General features: G+C 45.1%; 1 protein-coding gene across 1 annotated transcript; it reads right to left on the bottom strand.

The window, feature by feature from the left end:
- Positions 1–198: 198 nt before the first annotated feature.
- C6H13orf42 (chromosome 6 C13orf42 homolog) lies at positions 199–19,660 on the bottom strand. The gene is made up of 4 exons (XM_046664170.1): positions 19,244–19,660; positions 3,157–3,304; positions 1,354–1,594; positions 199–373 (listed from the first exon to the last, which is right to left on the bottom strand). Exons 1-4 carry the CDS (start codon positions 19,658–19,660, stop codon positions 199–201), a joined length of 981 nt encoding a protein of 326 aa, XP_046520126.1.
- Between the last annotated feature and the right edge of the window lie 3,278 nt (positions 19,661–22,938).

The following is a 22,938-nucleotide window of genomic DNA, read 5'->3' on the forward strand; positions in this document are numbered from 1 at the left end:
CCCCAGAAGTCTCCTAAGGCAGGTCCTCTGGGAGGCCGCAGGTGTGTTTGGCACTAACTGGGCACCAGTAGGCAGTGTGCTCACAGGCTTGACTTTGTTACGATTTCCGTTTTTAACTCTGCCAAACACCTCATGCTGGGCTGAAAGCAGACACCTTGTGAGGGCCCCTGCCTTGGCCAGGCTGAAGGACCGAGGGCATCAGGGCACCGTTCGCTCCCAGAGTCGCTCTCGAAGCAGCCACTGACCTTTGGGGTTCTCTGTCTCACAGTAGTCCTCCCCCAGAGATGCCAGGGGCTCCAGCGCAAAGGGCTCCACATCCCATTCCATGTCTTCTCCAGAGAAGTTGAAGAGGATCTGTCTGGAGCTCCCCAGGCTGGAAGGGAGGAACGAGGCAGAGGGTTTAAGTTTGGCTTGGCCAGCTGCAGAGAAAAGGGATGCTCTGATTTGCCATTCAAATGGACAACATTAGATGCTCCCCCAGGGCTGGGCCTTGGGGAGGACAGAGCAGTGTCATCATGGGGGCCATGGATGGACTTCAGCTGGAGCTCAGCCTGGCCTTGAAGGTGAAAGATGGGTGATGAGGACTGGGTCCTGGTTTTGGAATGTTCAGTGCATGGTCCACTATTATAGGAGGAAAATGCTCTTTAGAAAACCCCTGAATCCATCAGAGTTGAGTGGCTCATGTAGAAACAAAGAAAAACAGGTAGGTAAGCCTAGACAGCCCTTTGTGTTATGACAGGTAAGGTCCTGGTGGCATGCCCTGGGTTGGCCAAAGCAAGAGAGCACTTACTGCTCTGAATGAGTAGGTCACAGGAATTTGGAGGTTAGAGACAGTAACTGGTTTTGGGAGAGGAGAATCTAGAGGGAGAGAAGCCAATAGATGGTGGCAAGATGGTGAGGAGGGGCCCAGCCAGCAAGAAGTTCTCCACCTAGCCTGGCTAATGCCTTTCTAAGGCAGGGTGTCTAATTGGTTTGATGTTGTTTCCTCCTGGTACTAAGCCCTCTTCAACTCCAAACTCTCATTAAAAACCTGTGGCACACAGTGTGACAGTGGCACTTGGGGGAAACAGCGAGAGAGGATGACACAAAGCATGAGGACCAAGTGGGCCAGAAAGAAAGGGGGGCAGATGCAGAGCTGAAGCAACAGTTAGGTGTGGTGACAGCAGTGAACCAGGCTAGACTTTGTGGATAGACCATCAAAAAAAATTTTTTTTAACTAAGACCTCCGTCCCAAAAAATGCCCAAGAATAATTTTTCCATGTAGGATGGGGGCTCAAGGTACCATAAGAACCACCACCAGCATCAGGAGCACATGAGAACATCTTGGTTATACTATTTGGCTGAAGCACTTACTCTTTTTTGCAGGCTTTGGGCTTAAATTTCAAGGTGTTGAATGCTCCTTCCACAGCCTTGGGCAAATAAATGGGGTGCCTCTCGAGTCTCCTCTGAGTGCTGATGGTCCTGCGCTCTGTGCTCCTTCGAAACTGGCCATCTGTCATGTGCACGGTGTGCACAGCAATGTCCTCCGAGTGCCGGCGTGGCGCCCGCAGGATCCAGTTGGAGTGCAAGCTATGCTCCCGGGAGCTGGTGGCCACTGGAAGAGAGAAGCAGGGACCTGGAAAGGAGATCTCGCCATTGCCATTGGGAGGAGCAGAAGGCAATGGAGAGGGTGAATCAGGTTGAGAACTCACAACAAATGTCTTTTTGAAAGAACGTCTACCAAAATGTTAACAGTGATTATTATCTCTGGGTGGTGGTGTTACAGGTCATATTCTTTACTTTCTTCTTTATGTTTTGGTGTGTTGTTTGACTATATGATTTACAATGAACATACCTTACTGTTGTTATCAGAAGAAAAACCATATAGTCATTTTCATTAAAAAATTATAACTGTGAAGATGACACTTGCATCCACAGTGGATTTTGTTGTCCCTTCACAAACGTCCTGGGTTTCCCCAGGTTCGACTCCTGAGGAGAGGGCTGTTCTTTGTCAGAGACTGAAGGGCTGTGGTGGGGGAGGAGGGCAGGTACCTGCAGGGTACAATGAGCTTTCGAAATGGGAGTAACCTTCTGCGAAATTCCACCAAACCCAATGAGAACCAGAAGGTCACAGATACATGTCTATCAAGGCCAGAACAACAAGCCACCCAAACGTAGTCTTTTGAGAATTAGATAAAACATTCAAGAATCATTTAGTATAGGTACCAAAACCTGTTACCTCAGTAACCAGGAGTCAGTAACCCCCGGATAAAATCATCAATAATTACACAATGGGGATCAAGTCAAAGATTAGAGAAACTGACAGTCAAGTAATGGAATTTAAAAGTGGGCTCCACTCATGAACAGTGTTGAGTTCTTCGCTCTCCACCAGGAGAAAGCCAGTGATACACCTTGCTAAGGAGGAAAGCATCGCCCTCAGCCCTCACTTCACTCCTTCTCTAGCAATCAGGCTGGGCCTGGGCAGGCACCCTGGCCCTCTTCTGCTCTGTACATCCTTGCAGAGTGGTGGCCTGTGAAAGCCACAGACGGAGTGCTAGAGGGAGGGGTGACAAAGTGGGTGAAGTGTCAGAGTCAAGTATAGCAGACAGTGCTGCCCCAGGGCGAGGCTCGCTCAGGTAGGGTCAGAAGCTGGATTTTTAAATACAGTTTATTCCTTTTTCTTCTTTTTTAAATTTTGGTAAAATATACATAACATAAAATTTACTATCTTAGCCATCTTTTTGTGTGCAGTTCAGTAGTGTTGAATGTATTCACCTTGTTGAGTGACAGATCTCCAGAACATTTTCACCTTGCAAAACTGAAACTCTGTCTCTACATCTGTGTAACAACAACTCCCCATCTAACACCTTTCTTTAATCGTGTCCCTCATGGAGTCTTACAGAAGTCCTACCCTGTCTCAGCTGTGGCAAGTGAACCACAGGGAAGGAGTTTTTGTCCAAATATGGCCCCGAGTGTTGGAGGGGTAGGCTGGGGTGGTGGCAGGAGCGACAACTAAAGCAAGGGCCCCAAGGACAAGAACAAGCTCAGAGCCAGGCTCCGGCTTGTAGACGTGAGTTTCCTTGTAATCAGGAGGTGGCATTCCTGATAGCCCATCTTATAAGTCCACTCCAGAGACCCCCAACCCACCCACCCCCTGCCCTGGGGGACGGCACTCACCATCAAAGTCCACGTCTTCATTGGGCTGGTCTGCCTCAGCAGCCCGCGGCCGTTTCTCTGTGTCCAGCTCTGCAATGATGGAGTCAAAGAAGGCAATGGCCTCGGCCACATCTGCGCTGAATTGCGAGTACTCCTTTGGGGCTGTTTTCTGCTAGATGTGAAGGGGAGGAGAGTTGCCTGAGCCAGCCTCAGAGCGCTCTCACACGAATAAGTCATAACCACCAAAAAGGATTAAATGTACTGAAACTAAATGTATATGAAGTTATAAAGTTGCAGAGTTTAAAAGGTAAATTTGAGTAAGTGCCCTGTGGAAGGCAGATAGATACTCCAGACCCACAATTGCTGTGGGTCAATGGATTTCCAATTACCTCAAGGGGGGAGAGAGAAAGGGTGATAAGAACTGCCTCTTTCTTGGTCAGGGATTGTTATTGACCATTAGGCAAAATGCTCAGACTTTCTTTGGCCTTGTTTTCCGGCCAAACACCCAATAAGGATTGTACAGTTCTTTAGGCGGGTGATAAGATGCCCACAGCAGGAAAGAAAGGACAAGATATGTTGGAAATGCTCCCTAAGAATTGTCAGTAGCTAAAGTGGCCAAATTTGGGCTCAAGTCATGGAATAAACTCAAGAGAAATTAGTGTGATTGTTTGAAAAATATAAAGAATTATAAAATATAGAGTTACAGAAAATCTACCGAGTGCCTAACTAGGTTCCGGGACTCCATCCTGTCTTGTTCTCCTTCACGACCTCATTCATCATTTTCCTCTTCACAAGGGCCCACAAGTGACTGACATGGAAGTTCAAACACCATGGTGGACTTGGATGGAGAACTCACGATGAAAGGCATAGAGTCAATATGTGGGCTAATAAAAAGCTCTCTGAGGAATTTAGGAAATGAGAGAAGTCAGAGAGAAAACAAAAGGGGACAATGTGTGTTAACCCAAGCTATTTTGACTGTGCGTGGAGTTCTTTTATTCTATGTGAGCATTTTGAAAGTAGGATGGTATTAAAAAGGAATATGATTAAATTACAGACTGGCATGTTGGGAAATAAAAGGATGACATCTCTATGTATGTGCAAGATTTTGGTGAAATACATGCATTTTGTACTACTAGAAAACATTTTTAAACGAAGGCTTTTTTCCTTTTATATTTGTAAGGAGATTTCTTAGAGAAAATATTGAAGAATGACAACATACACCTGAATCTTTTCTGCGAAAAGTGGAAAACTATCCACGTGTCATCATACCCCTCCCCCTTCAAAGAGCCCACTAAAATGAAAGCGAGGAGGAGGGAAAGTAAAACCCCAATGACAAAGAGAACAAGAGAGCGGCCATGAGTGAAACAGAGATTTCCAAAAGCTTCTGGCAGTTGGAAAGCGGTTGAAGAGGGGTCATTGAAGTAACAGAGGGGTAATTGATGTAACAGCGGGGTAATTGACGTAACAGAGCAGAGGACTGACCACCCAGAGCATCGTAAGTGGGGGAAGCAGCCGAGACCCGGGACTATTTGATGCTTGGGAACCAGAAATGCTCCAGACTTGGCAACACCAAGTATGCCACCAACTGGGAACGGGATGCAGGACCGAAAAACCGAGAGGCTGGCTGAAGGTCCGTGTGAGCACATCAGGCAGATGACAAGAGGGCTCAGCCCTGGAGACAAGTCCATACTTTTTTATTCTCCCTGCGTTTTCTCTGGCTGGTCCCTCTAGCTTGAACGCCTCATCTGGCTGACTCCTATTCATCCAGTAAGACTTGGCTGAGGCAGCTCCTTCTCCAGGAAGACACCCCTTTCCTGGGTTGTTTCCCTCCTCTAGACTCTGTGGTCCTCCGTAATCTAAACTAATTCCATTAGGACATTTATATCATTTTAGAGCTTTTTGTTTGTGAAGTGGAAGAGAGAGAAACAAAGAATAGAGAAAGCCTTACAATCTGGAATGAGCCCCAAAGGAAGGATGCATATCATCTAACAAGAATGCAAGATCCATAGGTTTTTGCATATCAAAACCCATCTCTACACGGAGGGGACGACCCTATCTCTACACGGAGGGGACGACCCCATCTCTACACGGAGGGGATGACCCCATCTCTACACGGAGGGGGCGACCCCATCTCTAGCAGCAACTGCCATCAGTGTTTGGCTTAATGCTAGAGTCTTAGTCTTGCCTGTGGACATCGTCTTTTTTGTCTGGGTCACCCTACAATTTGATCTAGCTATTCGCGCCTCCGTGTCTCTGGGAAGCAGGCTTTGGCCCTCAGCTCAGAGCAGCCTGAATGAATCGCTTTCATTTATTAAAGAGTTTAGAAAAGAGTCTACTTCAGTGTCTTAACTATTCAAGCTAAGAAAACAGTGAGTACCCTACCATTAGTTAGGTTAACGCGAATCCTTTATGCTGTGGCCTCTTGTGAAGTTCCCGAATCTCCTCACGTATTATCCTCTGAGGGTAACACTTACAAAATAAAAAAATAAACCACTAGCATATGCGTCACCACCTTAACCACTGAACTCGCGGTCCACAGAAGCTAACGGATCACAGCACTTTCAGCTGCACACTTGTTGGTTAGTCCAAATAGCCAAACATGTTAGTTTCCCAGTCTTGAAGCTTGATGATTCAGGATTCAGGTGTCGCTCCCATAACTTTCCCTTTCTACTGTGTTTGGCAGTGACTGCCATCCTGGGCACATGCACAGACACGGACTGGTACGCTCCCTAGCCGACACTGAGGAATGCCCCCTTCCAGGCCCCACCTCCAGGGTCTCTAGCTGGTCATTCAATACCTTAGTATTATAAAACTTGTTTCTGTTAGGAGAGCTTTTGGATCCTGGTGTGGCTGGAGAGTGAGACATTGGTGACACACTGGTGACATTGTTTGTGGCTGACCCAAACATACCTGTGTGACCAAGTCTCATCCCAAAAGAGAGCTTCCCCCGCCAGCTGCTATTACCTTCATCAGTTCCCTCCAAACCCTTCATGCAATGAGGTAGGGACATAAACGTAAACGAATAAACAATCGCTTTCCTTCCATACTTCGCTCTGCCTTCCTTCCCTGCACGTGAAAGCACCGCCCCTTGACGGAGTCTGGGAGCCCAGCTCGGGAGGCAGGAGTGGTCTGCCTCTCCCTCCTCCCCATCGGGGAGATTTTGTGACAGCGCTCCCCAATCCCAGCTGGACGTCAGGATCTCCTGGGCTGCTCTTAGAGAATATTTATACCTGGCCCTTTCTCAGGCCAACTAATTGAGAGAATCAAGTGATTCTAATACACAGCAGTTGAGAACCTCCACTCTACAGGGCCCCGGGCATGAGGGAGGCAGCAAGAGCACCCACAAATCCCCACCTCAGGGTCCGGTTTAGGATGCAAATCCTGAGTGCCAGTCTTACTCCCTGGCTTTGCAAGAACAGACAGGAGCATCTCCATGAAGCCAAGGACACCTGGGACAGAACCCAAGAGGAAGGACTCAGGTCCCTGAAGAAAGAGGATTAGAGCTCCTGAATTTCAGGGCCCAGGCTCCTTGTGTCCTTCCTATGGCTTGGCACACAGAGAGGCCAGGTAAGGGGACTCCATCCATCCTCTGAACCTGCCTCCTCACTAGCCAGAGGGTATGAGAGCATCCCATCCACGGGGGTGCACCCAACATCCGTCTTTCTATCCCAGCCCCCAAACTTGACCTAAATCCCTTCCTGGGAGGCGCTCCCTCTGCTTGCATTGATGCAGTTTGGTTTGCTTCCTGGGTTTAATGTTCGGCATTCAACTCTGCTAGACTGCATTCTGGTTAGACACCAAGTTTTTTGTTTATCTCTCTCTCCATCGTTGTTGTATGAAAACATAAGTAAATGTATATTTCTACTTGTATCTACTGACATTTTTAAAAAACAAATGGTAGCATGCAATATCCACCTGTGAACATCACTTTCTTCACTCAGTGTGTCCTCGGATTACTTCCTAGCAGTGACTAGAGATCCTCCTGGTCCCCTGTAATAGCTGCAGAGTCTCCACTGCACAGACACGCTGTAGGAACAAACCACAGGCCCCACTGGCAGATCTTTAGCTTGTTAGTCTTTTGCTACTACGATTAGTGCTTACATATATGTCATTTTGCATTTTGCCAATAAAACCTTAGTTTGGATTGGCATCCAGTTTTAAGGATTCAGCTTGCCATGAGTATGTTTTGTAGAGAGAATGGTGAACATCAAGTGATCTGGAAAGTCAGTCAAGCAGGATTTGATCAACAGAGCTTCTATTGTACTTTATAAAGTATACTTTTAAATGTCTCCAAATGAATTTCATGATGATGTTTCTGACTACCTAGGCTAAGCTACGAGACCCTGCTCTCTGGGCCTTTTCAGGTCCTAGTTTAAACCCAGGCTGATTCTAGCTTTTTCTGCCTTCCCACAGCTTCCATGGGCCTGTCTTGTCTCTCCTCGATGTTCTCTGGGTCTCCGGCAGAGACCACTAGCACAAGAGCTGCATCCGCTGAGGCTCAGGGATCCGGGCTCAGGCTAAAGTCACGGAAAAATCTACTTTACAAAGAGGTGGTTGTAGAAAATAGGACGTCAATCATCAGCACCTCTGGGTGAGATCTGAAATAATCTGCCCTCTCTGAATTCCGAACTCCAGGAAAAAGTGGATTGCTTCCCTCCCAGTCTCGACCTTTTTCTAGCCCAGAACTTTTAACTATGTCCTTGGAAAGACTGCATGTAATGCAGCCTGCTTCCTGCACCTGGTCAGGCCTGCGTTTCACAGGGCTCATGTTCTTTTGCCATCAACCTCATAGCAGCCCCAGGGAGAAGGAACTTTCTCTGAAAGCATCTGCATTGCGCTGCCGACTCTGCTCCAGCTTGCCTTTCACATCTGACCTTCAAGGGCTCTAGGGTTATCGTTTTCCGAACCTCCTGTCCCACCTCCTCACACCAGGCCTGGGTCCCAGATTACTTTTCCCGGATGGACCCCTTTGTATTTTTCCAAACCAAACTCCAAGTTCCCTGCGGCCGCTTATGATATTTTCCTGCCTTTTCATCAGCTGCCATCCTGCCTGACTTCACCTGCCCTCTGTTTCCCTGCGCTGTCCCTTCGCCGATCTGTTCATTTTCTTCCGGATTCTGTCAGTATTTTCCACAAGGAATCTGGAGTCTACGAAATGAACTTCCAGTTGTAAATAGCAATATTTGGTCAGACGTTAGGGTAGGGGGGCATTCTAAACCCATCCAAAGCCAAGAGGACCACCCCTGAACATCTAGCCTCCTTCTCATCTCCCATACTTGGCAATTCCCCCTCACCTCCTCCAGGGCCAGCTTACATGTCACCTCTTCTCTGAAGCTTTCACTCGTGGCAGCAGACAGACATAGGCCCTCTTTGCTAGGCTCATGTTCTGCCTTGTGTGGAGAGTCCATTCTAGCACCTTGTAATATACCCTCGTCGCTTCACACTAGACCAATGGTCTTAACCTCTTCTTTGACATAGCTTTGGCAAATAGCACTCACGGATATGACTCCCTTTTGATAGATACTCACTGCCAGCCTCTGCATACATGAGACAGGTTGTACAATATACGAAACTCCCAACATTCTGGTTGTAATTTTACCTGTTTCTCTTCCAAGGAAACTCCACACCCTAGTGTGGTTCAGGCAATGATGCTGAGAGTTGCAGCTTCAGACTTTGGGTTGCATCAGGACAGACAAACTGTCTTTTCATCTGTGAATGTGGAGCACCTATTTCAGTGCCTGGCATCGAGTCATAACTATTTGTTGAGTGAATGAATGTATGCTCTCTACACACCCTTACCTAATGTTTATATTCTCCAACCAGTTTGCATGCTGCTAGCGTATACTTTTGGATTTAACTTAGCAAATTTAAGAACTTTATACTTATTTTTATGAAGTACTGATGATAATAATCTTTTGAGCTAATAATACCTAGAAATATGAATGTCAATGTCGGTAATGAAACTTCCAGGATCAAATGTGGAATTGGTCTGGATTGAGAAGATTTTTCCCTTGGATCATTCAGCTGGGTGAAATTAAATGAAAAACAGTTCAAATTTAGCCACAAGCAATTTAATATCCTCAAAAGAAGCTTTTCAGGATAAACCTTATGAGCTCTAACTGATTCATCCTCTTTGCCTTCTGCCATCCTCAGGATGGCTATCCAAGATCAAGTCCAAAGTGATGCTTATTTTCTCCCTTTATACTACAGCACCTGAGAAATGTGAACCAATTATTGAATAGGGGTTTGTGAAAAAAAGTGGGAGTTTACAAAACAAGAACTATAGATGCAAGAAAGAAACAACTTGAGAAAAGGATAGTCACTGAAATTTAAATACAACCATACGCATACCTGTGTACAGATTTTCAATAGTTAAGCTAAGTGGTAGACCGACCAGAGCTAAAAAAAATCAGTGAAAGAGACAACAGAGCTGAGAAAATCAGCTCAAAGATAAAAAGAAGGAAGAGTTTTGTCAGGAATTCTAGGCTAACTAAACCTTGATATCACCTATTATAACTAAATCTTACAATCGCTGTGGGAGCATAGCTGCACACCCTCTGTCTTTGGTATCAGAGGTTGCAGACTCTTAGGCTGATAGGTTTAGTCTTTTCTCTCCCAGTTTTGTAAACATAAGACCATTATTTCTGTCGCTAGCATCCGGTAACTCTTCACCTTATACGTCATCTAAATGGTCATCTTGCTTTAACAAAACACTGAATGAAAAATTTTTACTGACATTTATCAAACTGTTAGAAGCCCAACTGATGGAATTGAATTAATATCTTTGAAACACAGTAAAAAATCATCACATATGATAAGTGAAACATGACAATCCAAGGAGAGAAGGGATGGATGTGTCAAATGGTGTTGGGAAATTATGCTGTTTGTGAAAAATTCAACTTGAATTCTCATTTGCCACTACATAACAAAATAAATTGCTGATAGATAAAAGGGTTTAATATTTAAAAGTGGAACTATAAAAAAGGGGAAAAATGGCAAATATGTAATTGACCTAAAGACATACAAGGACTTTCAAAGCATGAAAACAATGGAAGAAATATCAAAAACAAAAATGGACATATTTGCCTACATAAAAATCAGTAGCATTTATACATCCAAAAATGTCAAATAAAATTAAAAGATACATCATAACTTGGAGAAAATATTTCTAACAAACATAGCAGATGATGTGTTTATATCCTTAATATAAGAAGAGTGCATATAAATAAATAACAAATCTTTAATACAGTCAAAAGAAAAATTTATAAAGATATGCATGGGCAATCCATGAAACAAGAAGTACCCATTGGTTTGATAAAATAAAATGGTCATTCTTTGCTCAAGCAATAATCAGAGAAAGGTACCATAAAATACTGCAATTTATCTATTGTATCAGTAAACTTTTTAAATTAATGACAATACTTGGTGCTGATAAAGTGCAATAAGAATGACTTTCTAACTCATTGTTAATGAAAGTATAAATTGTAAAATGTTTCCGGAAAGCAGTATGTAAAAGAATCTTTAAAAATGAATGACTTTTAACCTTTGACCCATAAATTACACTTCTGGGAATCACTGCTCAAAAATGCTTTATTGACATGGAGTAAGATGTATTTATCTACAATTTTTAATAATTGTTTCAAGAATGTGAGTTGTTAAATTTTTTGCCATTAAACTTTTGTTTTCAAAAACTAGTTAATGAGATGGGAAAGAACCCACAATATATAATATTAACTGAAAAAAGAGATTATAAAAAAGCATATGGTATGAACCAAATTTAGTAAATTTATACATAGATATACATTAAGGTTGCCAAATTTCGCAAATAAAAATACAGAATGGCAGTTAAATTTCATATAAATAATGAATAAGTTTTTAGTATAAACATATACTAAATATTGCATGGAACATACTTATACTAAAAAATTATTCATTGTTTAACTGAAATTCAAATTTAACTAGGCATCCTTTACTTTCTCTGGCAATCCTAATATACATATAAGCAAATATATAGGAAATAAATGATTGAAAGAAAATATACCTAAACATTTTACGGTGCTTATCTCTGGATGGTAGGATTCTGTTATGTTTCTATTCCTCTTTACACTTTTCTGTGTTTTATAAATTTCATCTAATGGAGCAAATATAACTTTATCATCAGAAAAAAATGTTTACCTAAGATACTGTCCTTTTGATGGTGAGCTCTGATCCATCGCACACTGGATATTTAAATTGTTAGAATATGATTCCATATGAATACACTCAAACTATATTCTACTCCATTAAAAACAAAACATAGTTGTTCATTCATTAAACACCACAGACCTATTACTTTTGCAGATCTTCCATTAAACTTTGGAACAATTTCCTTCTTAAATTACAGTTGGAGTTTCTCAGCTGACTGGCTTATTGGACATCTTCTCTGTGCCTGGACACGTGCTAAAGGCTAGAGTTAAGAAGATAAATAAGACATGGTGCCTCCACACGATGAGCTCACAGCAGAAATAGCAAATGAAGAGACAGTTACAATGCTGAGTGCTGAGTGCTGAGACAGGCGTCAGACACTGTGAGGAAGAGAACCCACTGCGTTAGACCGCAGCTGGGAGAAAAAGCTTCCGGGGAAGTGCTTTCCCTGCTGTCATAAAAGGCAAGAAGCTAGCCAGGTGACCAAGGTGTGGTGGAGAGGATAAAGAGAACAGGAATTGTTTCCAGGCTGAGCAAACAGCAGGTGCCTGGAAGATGGATTGGGAAATACAATTACCCATCTTGTGGCCTGACTGAGAGGGGCTGCAGGAATTATACGCTCTGTTATCAGTCATTATTATACTGTCTGTCATCTTGTGGAGAGCTCTGCCAAGCATAATGGAATATTCTTTGCAGCTCATAATGAATTTTTACTGCCTTTCAACTCTGCAAATCAGATATAGACCCCCCAGTAATTGATGCTCACAGAAAACCTGCATTTTAGTATTACTGTGTTTGCAGAAAGTCTCCCCAACAGATCTGAAAAATAACTCCCAGTGGCATAAAACAGAGCCAGAACCTGTTTCCCATCCCATATGCAATTTATATATGGATGGTTTGGAACTGTTTCAGATGAATTGGATTCAGACCCTCCTGCCATAGAGGAGGAAGCATCTTCCATTTGCTGTTCATATGGTCTTATTTAATGAACCAGGATTGAATAGCCTCCTCCATAGAAAATTGATTCCGAAAGCTAACTATTGTCAGAATAAAACTATTTTAAATAAAAATCAATCACTTTTGGCAGGCATTCTCCAGAATCCTATTGGTTCTTTTTCAATCATTCTTGTAGCAGGTGAATTTCTTTAGTGAGGGAGAGGTGGGGAGTGTGCAGGGAGGATGCACATTTTGCAGCTGGTTCATCCAGGTAGATACATCAGGTACCCAAGCTGCTTGGAACTAGATGATCCACAGGGGAATTCATGAGGTTTCTTCTGGCTGTGGTAGGTGACTGGTAACCCCAGTCTCAAAAAAATGTCCATCCCAAACCACCTGGGCAACGTTCCATGGGGCAGTGCACCCAACCCCAAACGGCCTCGCTGGGCCAGCCCTGGCTCTGTGGCCAGCCTCCCCGAGGCTCTTCTCTGTGGTCCATCCAGGCCAGTGTCCACTTACATGGCCAGTCCTCCTAGTGGGATGCTGGCTGTTTACCTGTTCATTTGGTGCTGAAAGTGTGTGGAACAGCCCTCAGTGAGGATCCCAAATGCTGGCAAGCACTCTGGTCAGAATCAGAGCATAATCTCAAACTTTTCCTCTTCACCTCCCATCAAAACTCAAGCTGATCAGCTTTATAAAGGAAGTTCTGATACATGCTACAGCATAGGTGAACCTTGAAAACATTATGCTAGGTGAAAAAAGCCAGTCACAGAGGACGAATATGGGATGATCCCATTTACACGAGGTTCCTACAATAGACAAATTCATGGAGACAGAAAGTAGAATCCAGGTTACCAAAGGTATGAGGAGTTCCTGTTTAATGGATACAGACGACCTGCTTGGGATGATGAAAAAATTCTGGAAATGGATAGTGGTAAGCTACACACAACCTTGTAAATGCACTTAATGCCACTAGTTATACACTTAAAAATGGTTAAAATGGTAAATTTTTTTAAGTTTTAAATATTTTACTTAAAAAGTCTATTATATATTTTAAGAAATTAAGAGATAATTGTCAAATCTTTCATTAAAACATTCCCCTAATTCCTAAATAAAGTATTTTTAGAGCTTCCATGACCTTTTAAGGAATTCGTTTTCTAGTACAATATTAATATACTTTGGTAAAGTTTTCTAAAAATATATTAATTAAGACTTAATAGTCTTTTGGATGAGTTATTATGGGTTTATATAAATGACAATTTGGAAAAGTTCATGGAGGTCTAGTGTGAAGAACTCTGGATATTATCTGACAATTAACAAGTTGAAAGGTATCCAGTGTTATACATTTTTCTTTAAAAGAAATCTATATAAAATTATTCAAAGAAAAGCACTTAAGAATTCCTTAGCTGTGATAGACTTCATTATCCTAAAAAGTGCTCATTTAAGGAGCTATGAAGTACTATGTTGAATATAGTCATTTTTATGTTATGTTTATTTTACCACCAAAAAAAAAAAAAGAGCTGAAATGGGTTATGAAAATGTCCAGGAATTAGATAGTGATGATGGGTTACACAACTCTGAATATTCTAGAAACCACTCAATTATACACTTTTATGGGTATAATTGTATATAAATGTATATATAATTGTATAATTTTATGATATGTGAATTAAAGCTGTTATTTAAAAAAAAAAAAAAAAAAAGCCTAGGCTGAGAGAAGTGTTGTTTGTGAGAAGGAGTGAAAAGAGAAAACTCAAATAAGCCAGAGCCCCTCCCAGCAGCTTGAAGAAATTACCAAGATAACAAGAAGGTGAGGAGAGGAACACGCAGAGGCCAGTGCCAGTCACGTCCCTTGAACAGATTGCAGAGGAAGCAATTTGCTCTTCAAGATGCTAGAAAGAGGAGGAACATTGCAAGAAACTCAATAGGACAACTTCTTACTTTTTACAGACATTTTTCTCTCATAGGGTGAGCCACATCGACAGAAGATTTTGAAAAAAGTCTTTGGAGGGTTGTGTGGTCCATCCATGCCTCTGACGTCTGAATTCTCCACTGGGTTCAGAAGGGACCAGCAGATGCCTCGTACTCAGGCGTTCCCTAGGCCCTCGCTAAGAGGCAGGGCAATGCTGCGCCCTTGGTTGTCACAGCAGGGCCTCTGAGAAATCGCCACCAGAAATCTGTGTGCTGGTTTATAGCTTGCTCTTCCCCAAGAGAGACTGTCCCATGAGCACAGGGATTTCGACTTGCTTACAAGTATCTAGACTAGTTCCTGACATGCAGCACGCGCACAATAAATATGTGTTGGTGAAGGAATGAAGGAATGAATGAATGATATATCTATTGATGAATTGTTACTAAAATATTATTGAGGGCATTACAAATTACATCACATACAATACCCTGTATCAAGTCCCATACGAGAAATTTTGGAATTTAAAGCCAGGTAAAATCTCGCTTCCCCTAAGCAATGGGTATGGTTCTTCCTCTCAGAGAGCCAAAATTTTTAAATGAATCCAGCTCCCTTTTTATTGCAGCTTCCAGAAAGTGCAGAGTCAATAAAACTCATTTTTGGCAGCTGATTTAGCCTGTATGATCTGCATATTCTTTTGAGCGGTCTTGATTTTATGTTGATGTTTTTTCTCTCCTGATTTTCCAGTTTCTGTTGCTACGTTATTCTGCTGGTGTGTGGATCATCTCAGAGACTTTGAAGAAGGAGTTGGGAAATCTGAGAGTATTTCTGCTGAAATGATTTGAGGACACAGTACCTACCCATTGTGAAGTTCTTACTGTAGCTGTGCTCACACTGTTTCCCCAGCTTCTCCCTCATGCGTGTTGAGAAGGGCAAAAGCAGATAATACAACTAAATGTTTTGATGCTGCGGAGACCAAGAGTAAAATTGGAATCAGAGGCAGCCATGTGAAGAGAAGCTGTCCAGAGGGAAATTTTACTCATGGATTGTGGAGAGGAGAGTGTAAAGCATGCCTTTGAGTCATGCTTCCAGCCAAGTTTCTCCTGGATAAAGAAAGCATGGGCCATGTGGTCGCCTGGGAGAATTCCACCCTCGCACAGAATCCACACAGGGTAGGAGACAGGAACCTGGCTGACAATTTTCCCTGGCCCAGATGTGCAGGAGTAAGCAGCCTCCTCGCCTCGTCCTGAGGGGCACACTCCCACATCTGATACAGATTAGACAAGCTCAAAATGTGCTTTCCAGTTAAAAGCTGCTGTGGATACACTGACAGGACTGTGAGTTCTAACATGATACAGACTAGGTTTAAATCCTGGCTCTCTCTTTATCAGGTGCACAGACTTACATGAATTGCTTAACGTCTCTGAGCCCCGGTTTTCTCATCTGTAGAATGGGGCTAATACTCAAACTGTGGGGTTTGGAGGGTGATTAAAAGTCAGGAATAACTGCTGATTGGTCCTGATTGAGCCTGGGCTGTGGCACAGGAGCCAGGGGAGGCGGGTGTGGAAGAGACCATCACTGCCCCTCTTCCCTCACAGAAACACATGAGGTGCCCAGGGCAGGGGTGTCAGGTGGCCTTGCCCCAACAGTTCAGAAACACTATGTTCCAGGACAGGACACTTTCAAATATGCTGTCCCTCCGCCACATGAATTTTGCACTCTGTTGGAAATTTTAACATTTGAGCATCCAAATATGATGAGTCCCAAACTGCAGCTTATGCTCAACACTGACACAAAAACCTGAGATATGGATTTTTGTTTGTTTTGATTTAAAAATGTTGCAAAAAGTGTGTTTCATTCATTTTTGTAATGACCTCCTATTCTGAGGGAGAAGCAGATTGTCAGAGGGCCTGGCCAGGACCTCCACCATATGGGGGCCCAGGACGGCTTCCCACACTCACCCCAGGCTCACCTCCCCTCTGGCCGGTCCTCGCTTCCTCCTCCCATGGACCCACAGAGATGCCCTTCTAGGCAATTAGTATCTCCAGGGGCCTGGGATAACAGACCACTTGGCACCCTGGCACTTCACGCCTTAGACACGTTAGCATTTCAAGGGGACCTATTGGAAGGCCTTACTCCAGGGTGTGAGAAACTGTGGGTCTTAACCCAGTAGTGGCTTGTGAAATAAATTTAGCATTTCATGACTAAGGTTAAAAAATAAAAAAGAATGGTATCGAATACTTTGAAAAACATCAGATTATATAACAGAGAACAAGAATAAGTCTATTTCATGACACTTTCGTTTCGGTTGTGTGTTTGGGTAAACTGAGTCAATATCTAAAACATACTTCTTACTGAGAGTTTTAAACAGAACAGTTTAAAAGCCATTATCTTTCCCCAAAAGAGAGACAGGCAGAGGAACTTAGGTTCTATGACCAGGCCAGGGGCTGGAATTGTGGGGAGGGAGGAAGGGGCTGCCGTGGTGCTCTGTTGCCCAGGGAACACTGCTCCCCGCTACCTGAGGCCAGCTTTCCTGGAAAAACAACCGACTTTAAAGTTTATAAAGCAACCATCAGTGACCAATAAGTATTCACTGCTATGCTCTGGGGATAGAACAATGACAAAGATATTGTTTCAGCATCATCAAACTTACCACTCTTCCTGTGTTAGCAAACCACAATAGGACATGGTAAACACCAGGACAGAGAACTGTTTACATTAACATCAGAGAAGAGAAAAGACTAATTCTGTAGAGGGGTGTATGCATTTCCTGGGGCTGCCATAATAAAGAACCATAAGCTGGGCAGCTTAGAGCAACAGAAATTTCTTGTCTCATAGTTCTGGAGGCTGGAAGTCTGAGATCAAGGTGTCAGCAGGGCCATGCTGTCTTTGAAAGCCTAGGGAAGAGTCTGTTCCAGGCCTCTCTCCTAACTTCTGGGAGTTCCTTGGCTTGTGGCGGAATAACCCCAATCTTCACCAGCATTCTCTGTGTGTGCATGCCTGTGCCCCAACTCCCCTTTTTATAAAGACACCAGTGATATTGCATTAAATGTCCACCTTAATAACCTGCAATCACCCTAACTAATTAATTATATCTGTAATCACCCTATTTCCAAAGAAGGTCCCCTTCTGAGGTGATGGGGGACAGTACTTAAACATAAGATTTTGGGGAGACACAATTCAGTACATAACCGGAGTTCAGGGGAAAAAATGTTTTGGCCCTAAACCTGAATATCAGCAGGCATTTTCTACCAGAGCGGGAAGGTGATGGCATTCCAGAAGGAAGGCGCTCTCCTGGTCCCCTGCCCCTGCTGTGCACAGAGAGCGAGGCTACCACAGGCCACCTTGCTAGCCAGAGAGACCGCATCTATTATTTCTCAGGCACACCCAGCACACGGCTCTTTCTTCAGGCGTGATGAGGAAGGAGAGCAGCTGATCTACAGGCTGCCCTGACACCGCATTTCAGAGTCAGTAAACCCCGGACGACGCAAGGTGTGCCAGGTCCTATCACAGGTAGGATCTTGCTTCCTCCTCATAAGGGATAGACTCATTTCCACTTGTATGCTACAGAAAGAGAGGCCCAGAGAGGTCAACTGAACTTGACAAAGACACACAGGTGGTAAACACAGATCTAAAATTCAGGCCTTGGTCTGACTGACTTCAAAGTCATGTTAAAACTCTTTCCTGGTTACAGCAGGTAGGAGGTGCCCCCTGAGGAAATCCATCCACTGTGTCATGTCTGTGACCCTCTTCATGGCCATTCCTGTAGGGGCCACAGCCGGTTATCCTGCCTCTAAGTCCTCCCTCTGTCTTCAGGCAACTCAACTAGGAAGGGAGCAGGCAGGCAGGGAGCAGGGTTCTACAAGAGAGGACGGCATTTTGCAGGAGAATGTCGTGCCTGGAGGGCATCCAAGCAGAACCTAGAACCCCAGGGCTCTGAAGCTGGAAGGGAGGCCAGAAACCCCTCAACTCCCTGTCATCGGAGGTGGCCCCAAAGGATAGGTGACCGGCCCACAAATCTACAGCTGCCTGGCCACAGGGTCAGTACTGGGACCTAAGGCGGGGACCCTCTGTATGAGCCCCAACACTGCCATAGTTTGGGAGTTGAAATGATTATTTAAGCTGCTCCCACCTGGGATAAAATGCAGACAGTAGAAACCAGGTGGGCGAGGCCGAGCCTCAGAGACTGGGTAGCAGGCCAATCAGTCATTCAGCGTTAATGGGGGCTTGCACTGCCTGCAGGGCCCTCTGGGGAGACAGCTAGGATGTGGGGGAGACAGGCCTGCTCTAGGGAAATGAAGGAACAAGTAGCTGAATGAATCGGGGGTCCTATTGGAATCAGGTCACCGAGCCTCGGCTTGCTCTTCTGTGATACAGAGGGAGGTCCTGCCACGGCCTCCCACAGCACTATTGGAACGCTCAAAGAAAGATAATGTGCACAAACACTGTGATAAGCACAAACAATGAGATAAATGCAAGTTACTTCTTGCACTCATTTCCTGCTTGGTCTAACTGGGCTTGAAGCCTCCAGAGCCCATCGAGGCTGTCATGCCATCTCCTTGGAGTCACAGACTCTCTCTGAGACTGTGCAGGTTTTTCCAAAATACCCGGGCCCAAGGTACAGACAGAGCAAATCCTCTATCTGTTTGGCTCACGTGGGGCAAAACACTTATAGATTTTAAAACATCTAGTTCACATGAAGACGTCACTTTTCACTGGGATTTTTAGATGCCCTGTAAGCGTTATCTCATCCATGAAGCGGGCGGTAAGCGACAGATGGATGAGGCGAAGCGGTGCCCCCTGATACTGAAGACGAGGCCCTCCCAGCAGGCTGCTCTGGGGACACCGTTAACGGCTCCTCCCCGTTGCCTCTGCCCGGAAAAATCAACATGGGGCTGGCCACCCTTCCCCAGGCCGGGGACGAGGCAATGGAGAGCCTCTGAGAGACAGCTGAGCCATTGCTCAGAACGTGCACATTAATTAAACTGCGTGTGGATGAGAAGGGGGCTGAGCCAGGTTTCAAACTGGCCTCCGAGGCTCCTGGAAGAACTCTGAACTGCACTTCTCAGCTGCACTTACCTTCATCTCTTTGGAGGTGGACTGGCCAAGGGCCTTTTTTCCTCCCTTGGAGGATTTGGAGGACGTCGAGGAGGCGCCCCGGGCGCGGCTGGGCTTCAGGTCGTTGAGGCTGCTCAGATACTTCTTGCGCAAGGCGAGCAGCTCCTGTAAGTACTGCAGGCAGTCCTGGGTGCGCGAATACATCCAGGCCCGGTCCCCCTCCCGCTGCAGGTAGTACAGGCTGGTGTCCATGCTGCTGGCGCTTTTGTATTTCTTTAAGGACTCGCTGAATTTCTCCCCGTGGTCGCCGACCACATACATGGAGCTGCTTCGGATCAGCCTCACCGAGGGGCTGGCTCCGACGTAGCAGGAACTCTCCGCCACCTCCGCCTTCCTCTGCGGGCTGGAGTTAAAGATGGAGTGGATCTTTCTGAACATGGTGCTCGATTTCTCTCTGTGGGTGCCTTCCAGCTGCCTGCGCGGCACCACCTAATCTAGCTGGGGGTCGAGGAGGCAACACGCAGGCGTGCCGCCATCTGCCTGCCAGGAGGCCTCCGATCTCTGGAATCCCAGCAGCTGTGGGCTCGGTCAGGCGGGCGACCTGGGCATCTCTCATGGGGTCGACATTTACGTCCAATAACCAAGATGTCATAAGCCACCCGAAGATATGAGGTATGCACCGTGAGCTTAACAGCAAGCGCCCTGGCTGGCTTTAAGCACCATTTCAGGCAAATTCCTTCTGTGCTCTTCCATCGAAGGCCCCAGGTGGATGGGGAAAGTGTGACAATGCTTCTCCTGCTCAGCTATTTTCTTTCTTTTTCCTTTTCTGTTTCTGGAGGTGGTCTCGCTCAGTTTGACTTGATCTTGGTATGGATTTTTACCTGTCCTTCTTGGCTGAACTGGCCCTGGTCCTGAACTCTCTGTATCCGAAATGAAATCCTGCTGTGCAAGGACACCACTAAGCCAAAAATAGTGTGTTGCTTGAGGTCAAATCCAGTCCCCCGAGATATGACAGGGCGAGGGGGGTTGGCAGGAGGCTCTCAGATCCCCGATAAGCTGGGCTCTGAGTAGGCATTCGAGCGTCCTGGAGGCACCTCACCCTGCAGTAACGAGACCTCGCAGCCGATACCAGATAGCCGCCCATTGTGGGGCCGGAGGATTCAGATGTCTGGACCACAACTTTCTGCACAAAGCCTCAGCGAGCTGAGGGTGGCCACATATCCGGGCAGACCCATCCTTTAGCTTGAGCTCATTTTCATTTAAATACACTGTTTGTAATCAGACACAAACTACTTTTTTAAGAGCATCGTTTGAGTACATTAGAATCTCAGGGCTGTTCCCCCTAGGATTTTTCTCAGGCAAATGCTAAACATCATTATTGCATTCATTTTCCACACAGTCTATTTCTCTCCCAGACTCCTCTCAGAGAGCTGAAGCATGTAAATCTCTAGCAGAGGCATTTTCTTAAGCTGAGATGGGCATTCTAGGAGACTAGGAGCCCCCAGAAATTGTATGTAAAATGTTATTGGATGTATGTATCAGCATGGTTTATTTTGCTGGGGGTTTTTTTTTTTTGAGAGATAAAGTGTTCATGCTTTTATCAGATATTCAAACAGGTCTGTGATTTAAAAAAAAACTTAATGTTTATATCCTGCTCTAGAATAACTTGCTTTTTGCAATGTAGCTATAAAAGGACATCATAAATGTATCTGTGTTGAGGGCATCCTCTGGGGGTGGCGTTCTCCTAGGTGCTGTGGTGAGAAGACCCCAAATAAGTGGAAGCATTTACACTCACATTTGCAGAGTGTTTTAGGGCTGATGAAGCATTTCCACATGTATTAATATATTAATTTTTTGAATTGTTATGGCTTCCTTGGGAGAGAAGCATCATTTCCGTTACCCTCATTATTCATCCCCAATTCACAGAGGAAGAAGGTGAGCCTGGACAGGTTAGGAGACTTATCTAAGGTCTAAATCGGGCGAGGGAGAAACTGGTCCTCAAATGCAACACCCCAGCTTCAAGCTGGGTATGCTGGTCCCACCGCCCCCTCGGTGCCCTGAACACATAAAGTCACGGACTCCGAGGTCTTGTGGGGGCGGTCTCTATCCAGCCCATTTTTCTGGTTTCACACAGGCACAATATCCAAGCACCCAGGCTGAACAAGTGCTGACAGAATTTCTTCCCAGAGCAATCCAGGGGCTGCGACCACCCAGCCTTCCTCAGTAGCTTGCACAAGGGGGCTTATCATGATACTTACTCTACACAGATTCAGAAAAAGTTTAAGTAGATAAAAAAAAGTCTAACCTATCTCATATCCAGAATGTCACAGTAAAACTATCTTCCTATATTCTCCTCTTCTCTACTTCTATCCCCTCGCTAAATTCTTCCTGAGGGCCAAACTCATGAAGAAAATTGAGGGAAAATTATAGCGACCTCACTTGCAGAGCACTTCATAAATACTACGGAAAGGACGTCAGCACCAGCCACGGCCCAGCTAGCTGACTCTCTCGCCTCCTGCACTAGCCAAGCCCCAAAGCCACCCCTCTGTCTGCAGCTCCTACTGAGGGAGTTGAGGGAAGAGAGTGCTTTCTCTCCACAAAAATATTTGTCATCTCTGCTCAAGAGAATTCACCCCGAATGGTGACTGCCTCTGTACCTTATTTAGATCTTCTCAGACCTCAGCTAGAAGAAATGGGTGTGAAATCACCATGGGGTCTTAAAAGGTGTGTTTCGGGGGTCATCCTTGTGGCCTAGTGGTTAAGTTTGGTGCGCTCCACTTCAGCAGCCTAGGTTCATGGGTTCAGATCCTGGGCATGGACCTACACCACTCATTGACAGCTGTGCTGTGGTGGCTACCCACATACAGGATAGAGGAAGATTGGCACAGATGTTAGCTCAGGGCTAATCTTCCTCAAGTAAAAAAAAGAGGAAGATTGGCAATGGACATTAGCTCAGGGCAAATCTTCCTCAGCAAAAAAAAAAAAAAAAAATGTGCTTCAAGGACACTACAAATGCCCATTAAATCCCAAATCAGGCACCCAGGCTTGACTCTTCCTTTGCATCATGGAGAATGCTGGGCAAGCACCCAGTGGGGAAGGGAGAAGGGCCTGCGTCCTTGCCCCCAGCCTGGCCCATCCATGCCAGTCCTGCCATGGACCGGAAAGGAGCTGGCTGCTCTTAGAACTGAGCTCCTCACTTGGTACAGATCACACCTGCTCTTCATATAGGCATCAAGAGACTTGAGGCTTGACCAGGACTCTGGCGAATCAACATAAGGTGACCCAGTGTAACAAAGCTTGCTTTATTCCACAATTTCTCAAATTCAAAGGGCTGAACCCCAGGGCAGTGGCGGAGCAGACCAGAGGATTTGCTCTGTAGCCGGGTGACGGCAGCTGTGGGCAGGAGGTGTGGAGGAGGGTGACCAAGCTTGTCTGCTCCTGGGCCAGCCTAGTCTGTGCTGCTGAAGGTGTGACAATGCTCACAGCTGCTGGGCAGGGGAGGGTGGAGGGAAGGAATGTGAGCATGGGCCTCACTGCGATCAGGTTTGAGTCACAGGTCTGCCACCTACCAGCTCAGGAAAGTTATTAAAACTCTGAGCTTTGGTGCCTTCATTTTCAAAAATAGATATTACCTATTTCATAGAGTTGTTGTAATGATTAAATGAGGTAATATAGAGAGAGCACTTGTCATATTTGCTCAATCAAAAGTAGCAATT

This window comes from Equus quagga, chromosome 6, assembly GCF_021613505.1.
Source record: "Equus quagga isolate Etosha38 chromosome 6, UCLA_HA_Equagga_1.0, whole genome shotgun sequence".
Taxonomy (NCBI): Eukaryota; Metazoa; Chordata; class Mammalia; order Perissodactyla; family Equidae; genus Equus; species Equus quagga.

What these genes read in the sequence shown, in the direction of transcription:
- C6H13orf42 (XM_046664170.1), bottom strand. Translation starts at nt 19,660, where the DNA reads ATGTTCAGAAAGATCCACTCCATCTTTAACTCCAGCCCGCAGAGGAAG. An exon ending in CCACCTCCAAAGAGATGAAG is followed by an intron (nt 3,305 to 19,243) that starts GTAAGTGCAGCT and finishes CACATCTAGCAG; the next exon opens with AAAACAGCCCCAAAGGAGTA. An exon ending in CCCAAAGCCTGCAAAAAAGA is followed by an intron (nt 374 to 1,353) that starts GTAAGTGCTTCA and finishes CCTCCCTTCCAG; the next exon opens with CCTGGGGAGCTCCAGACAGA.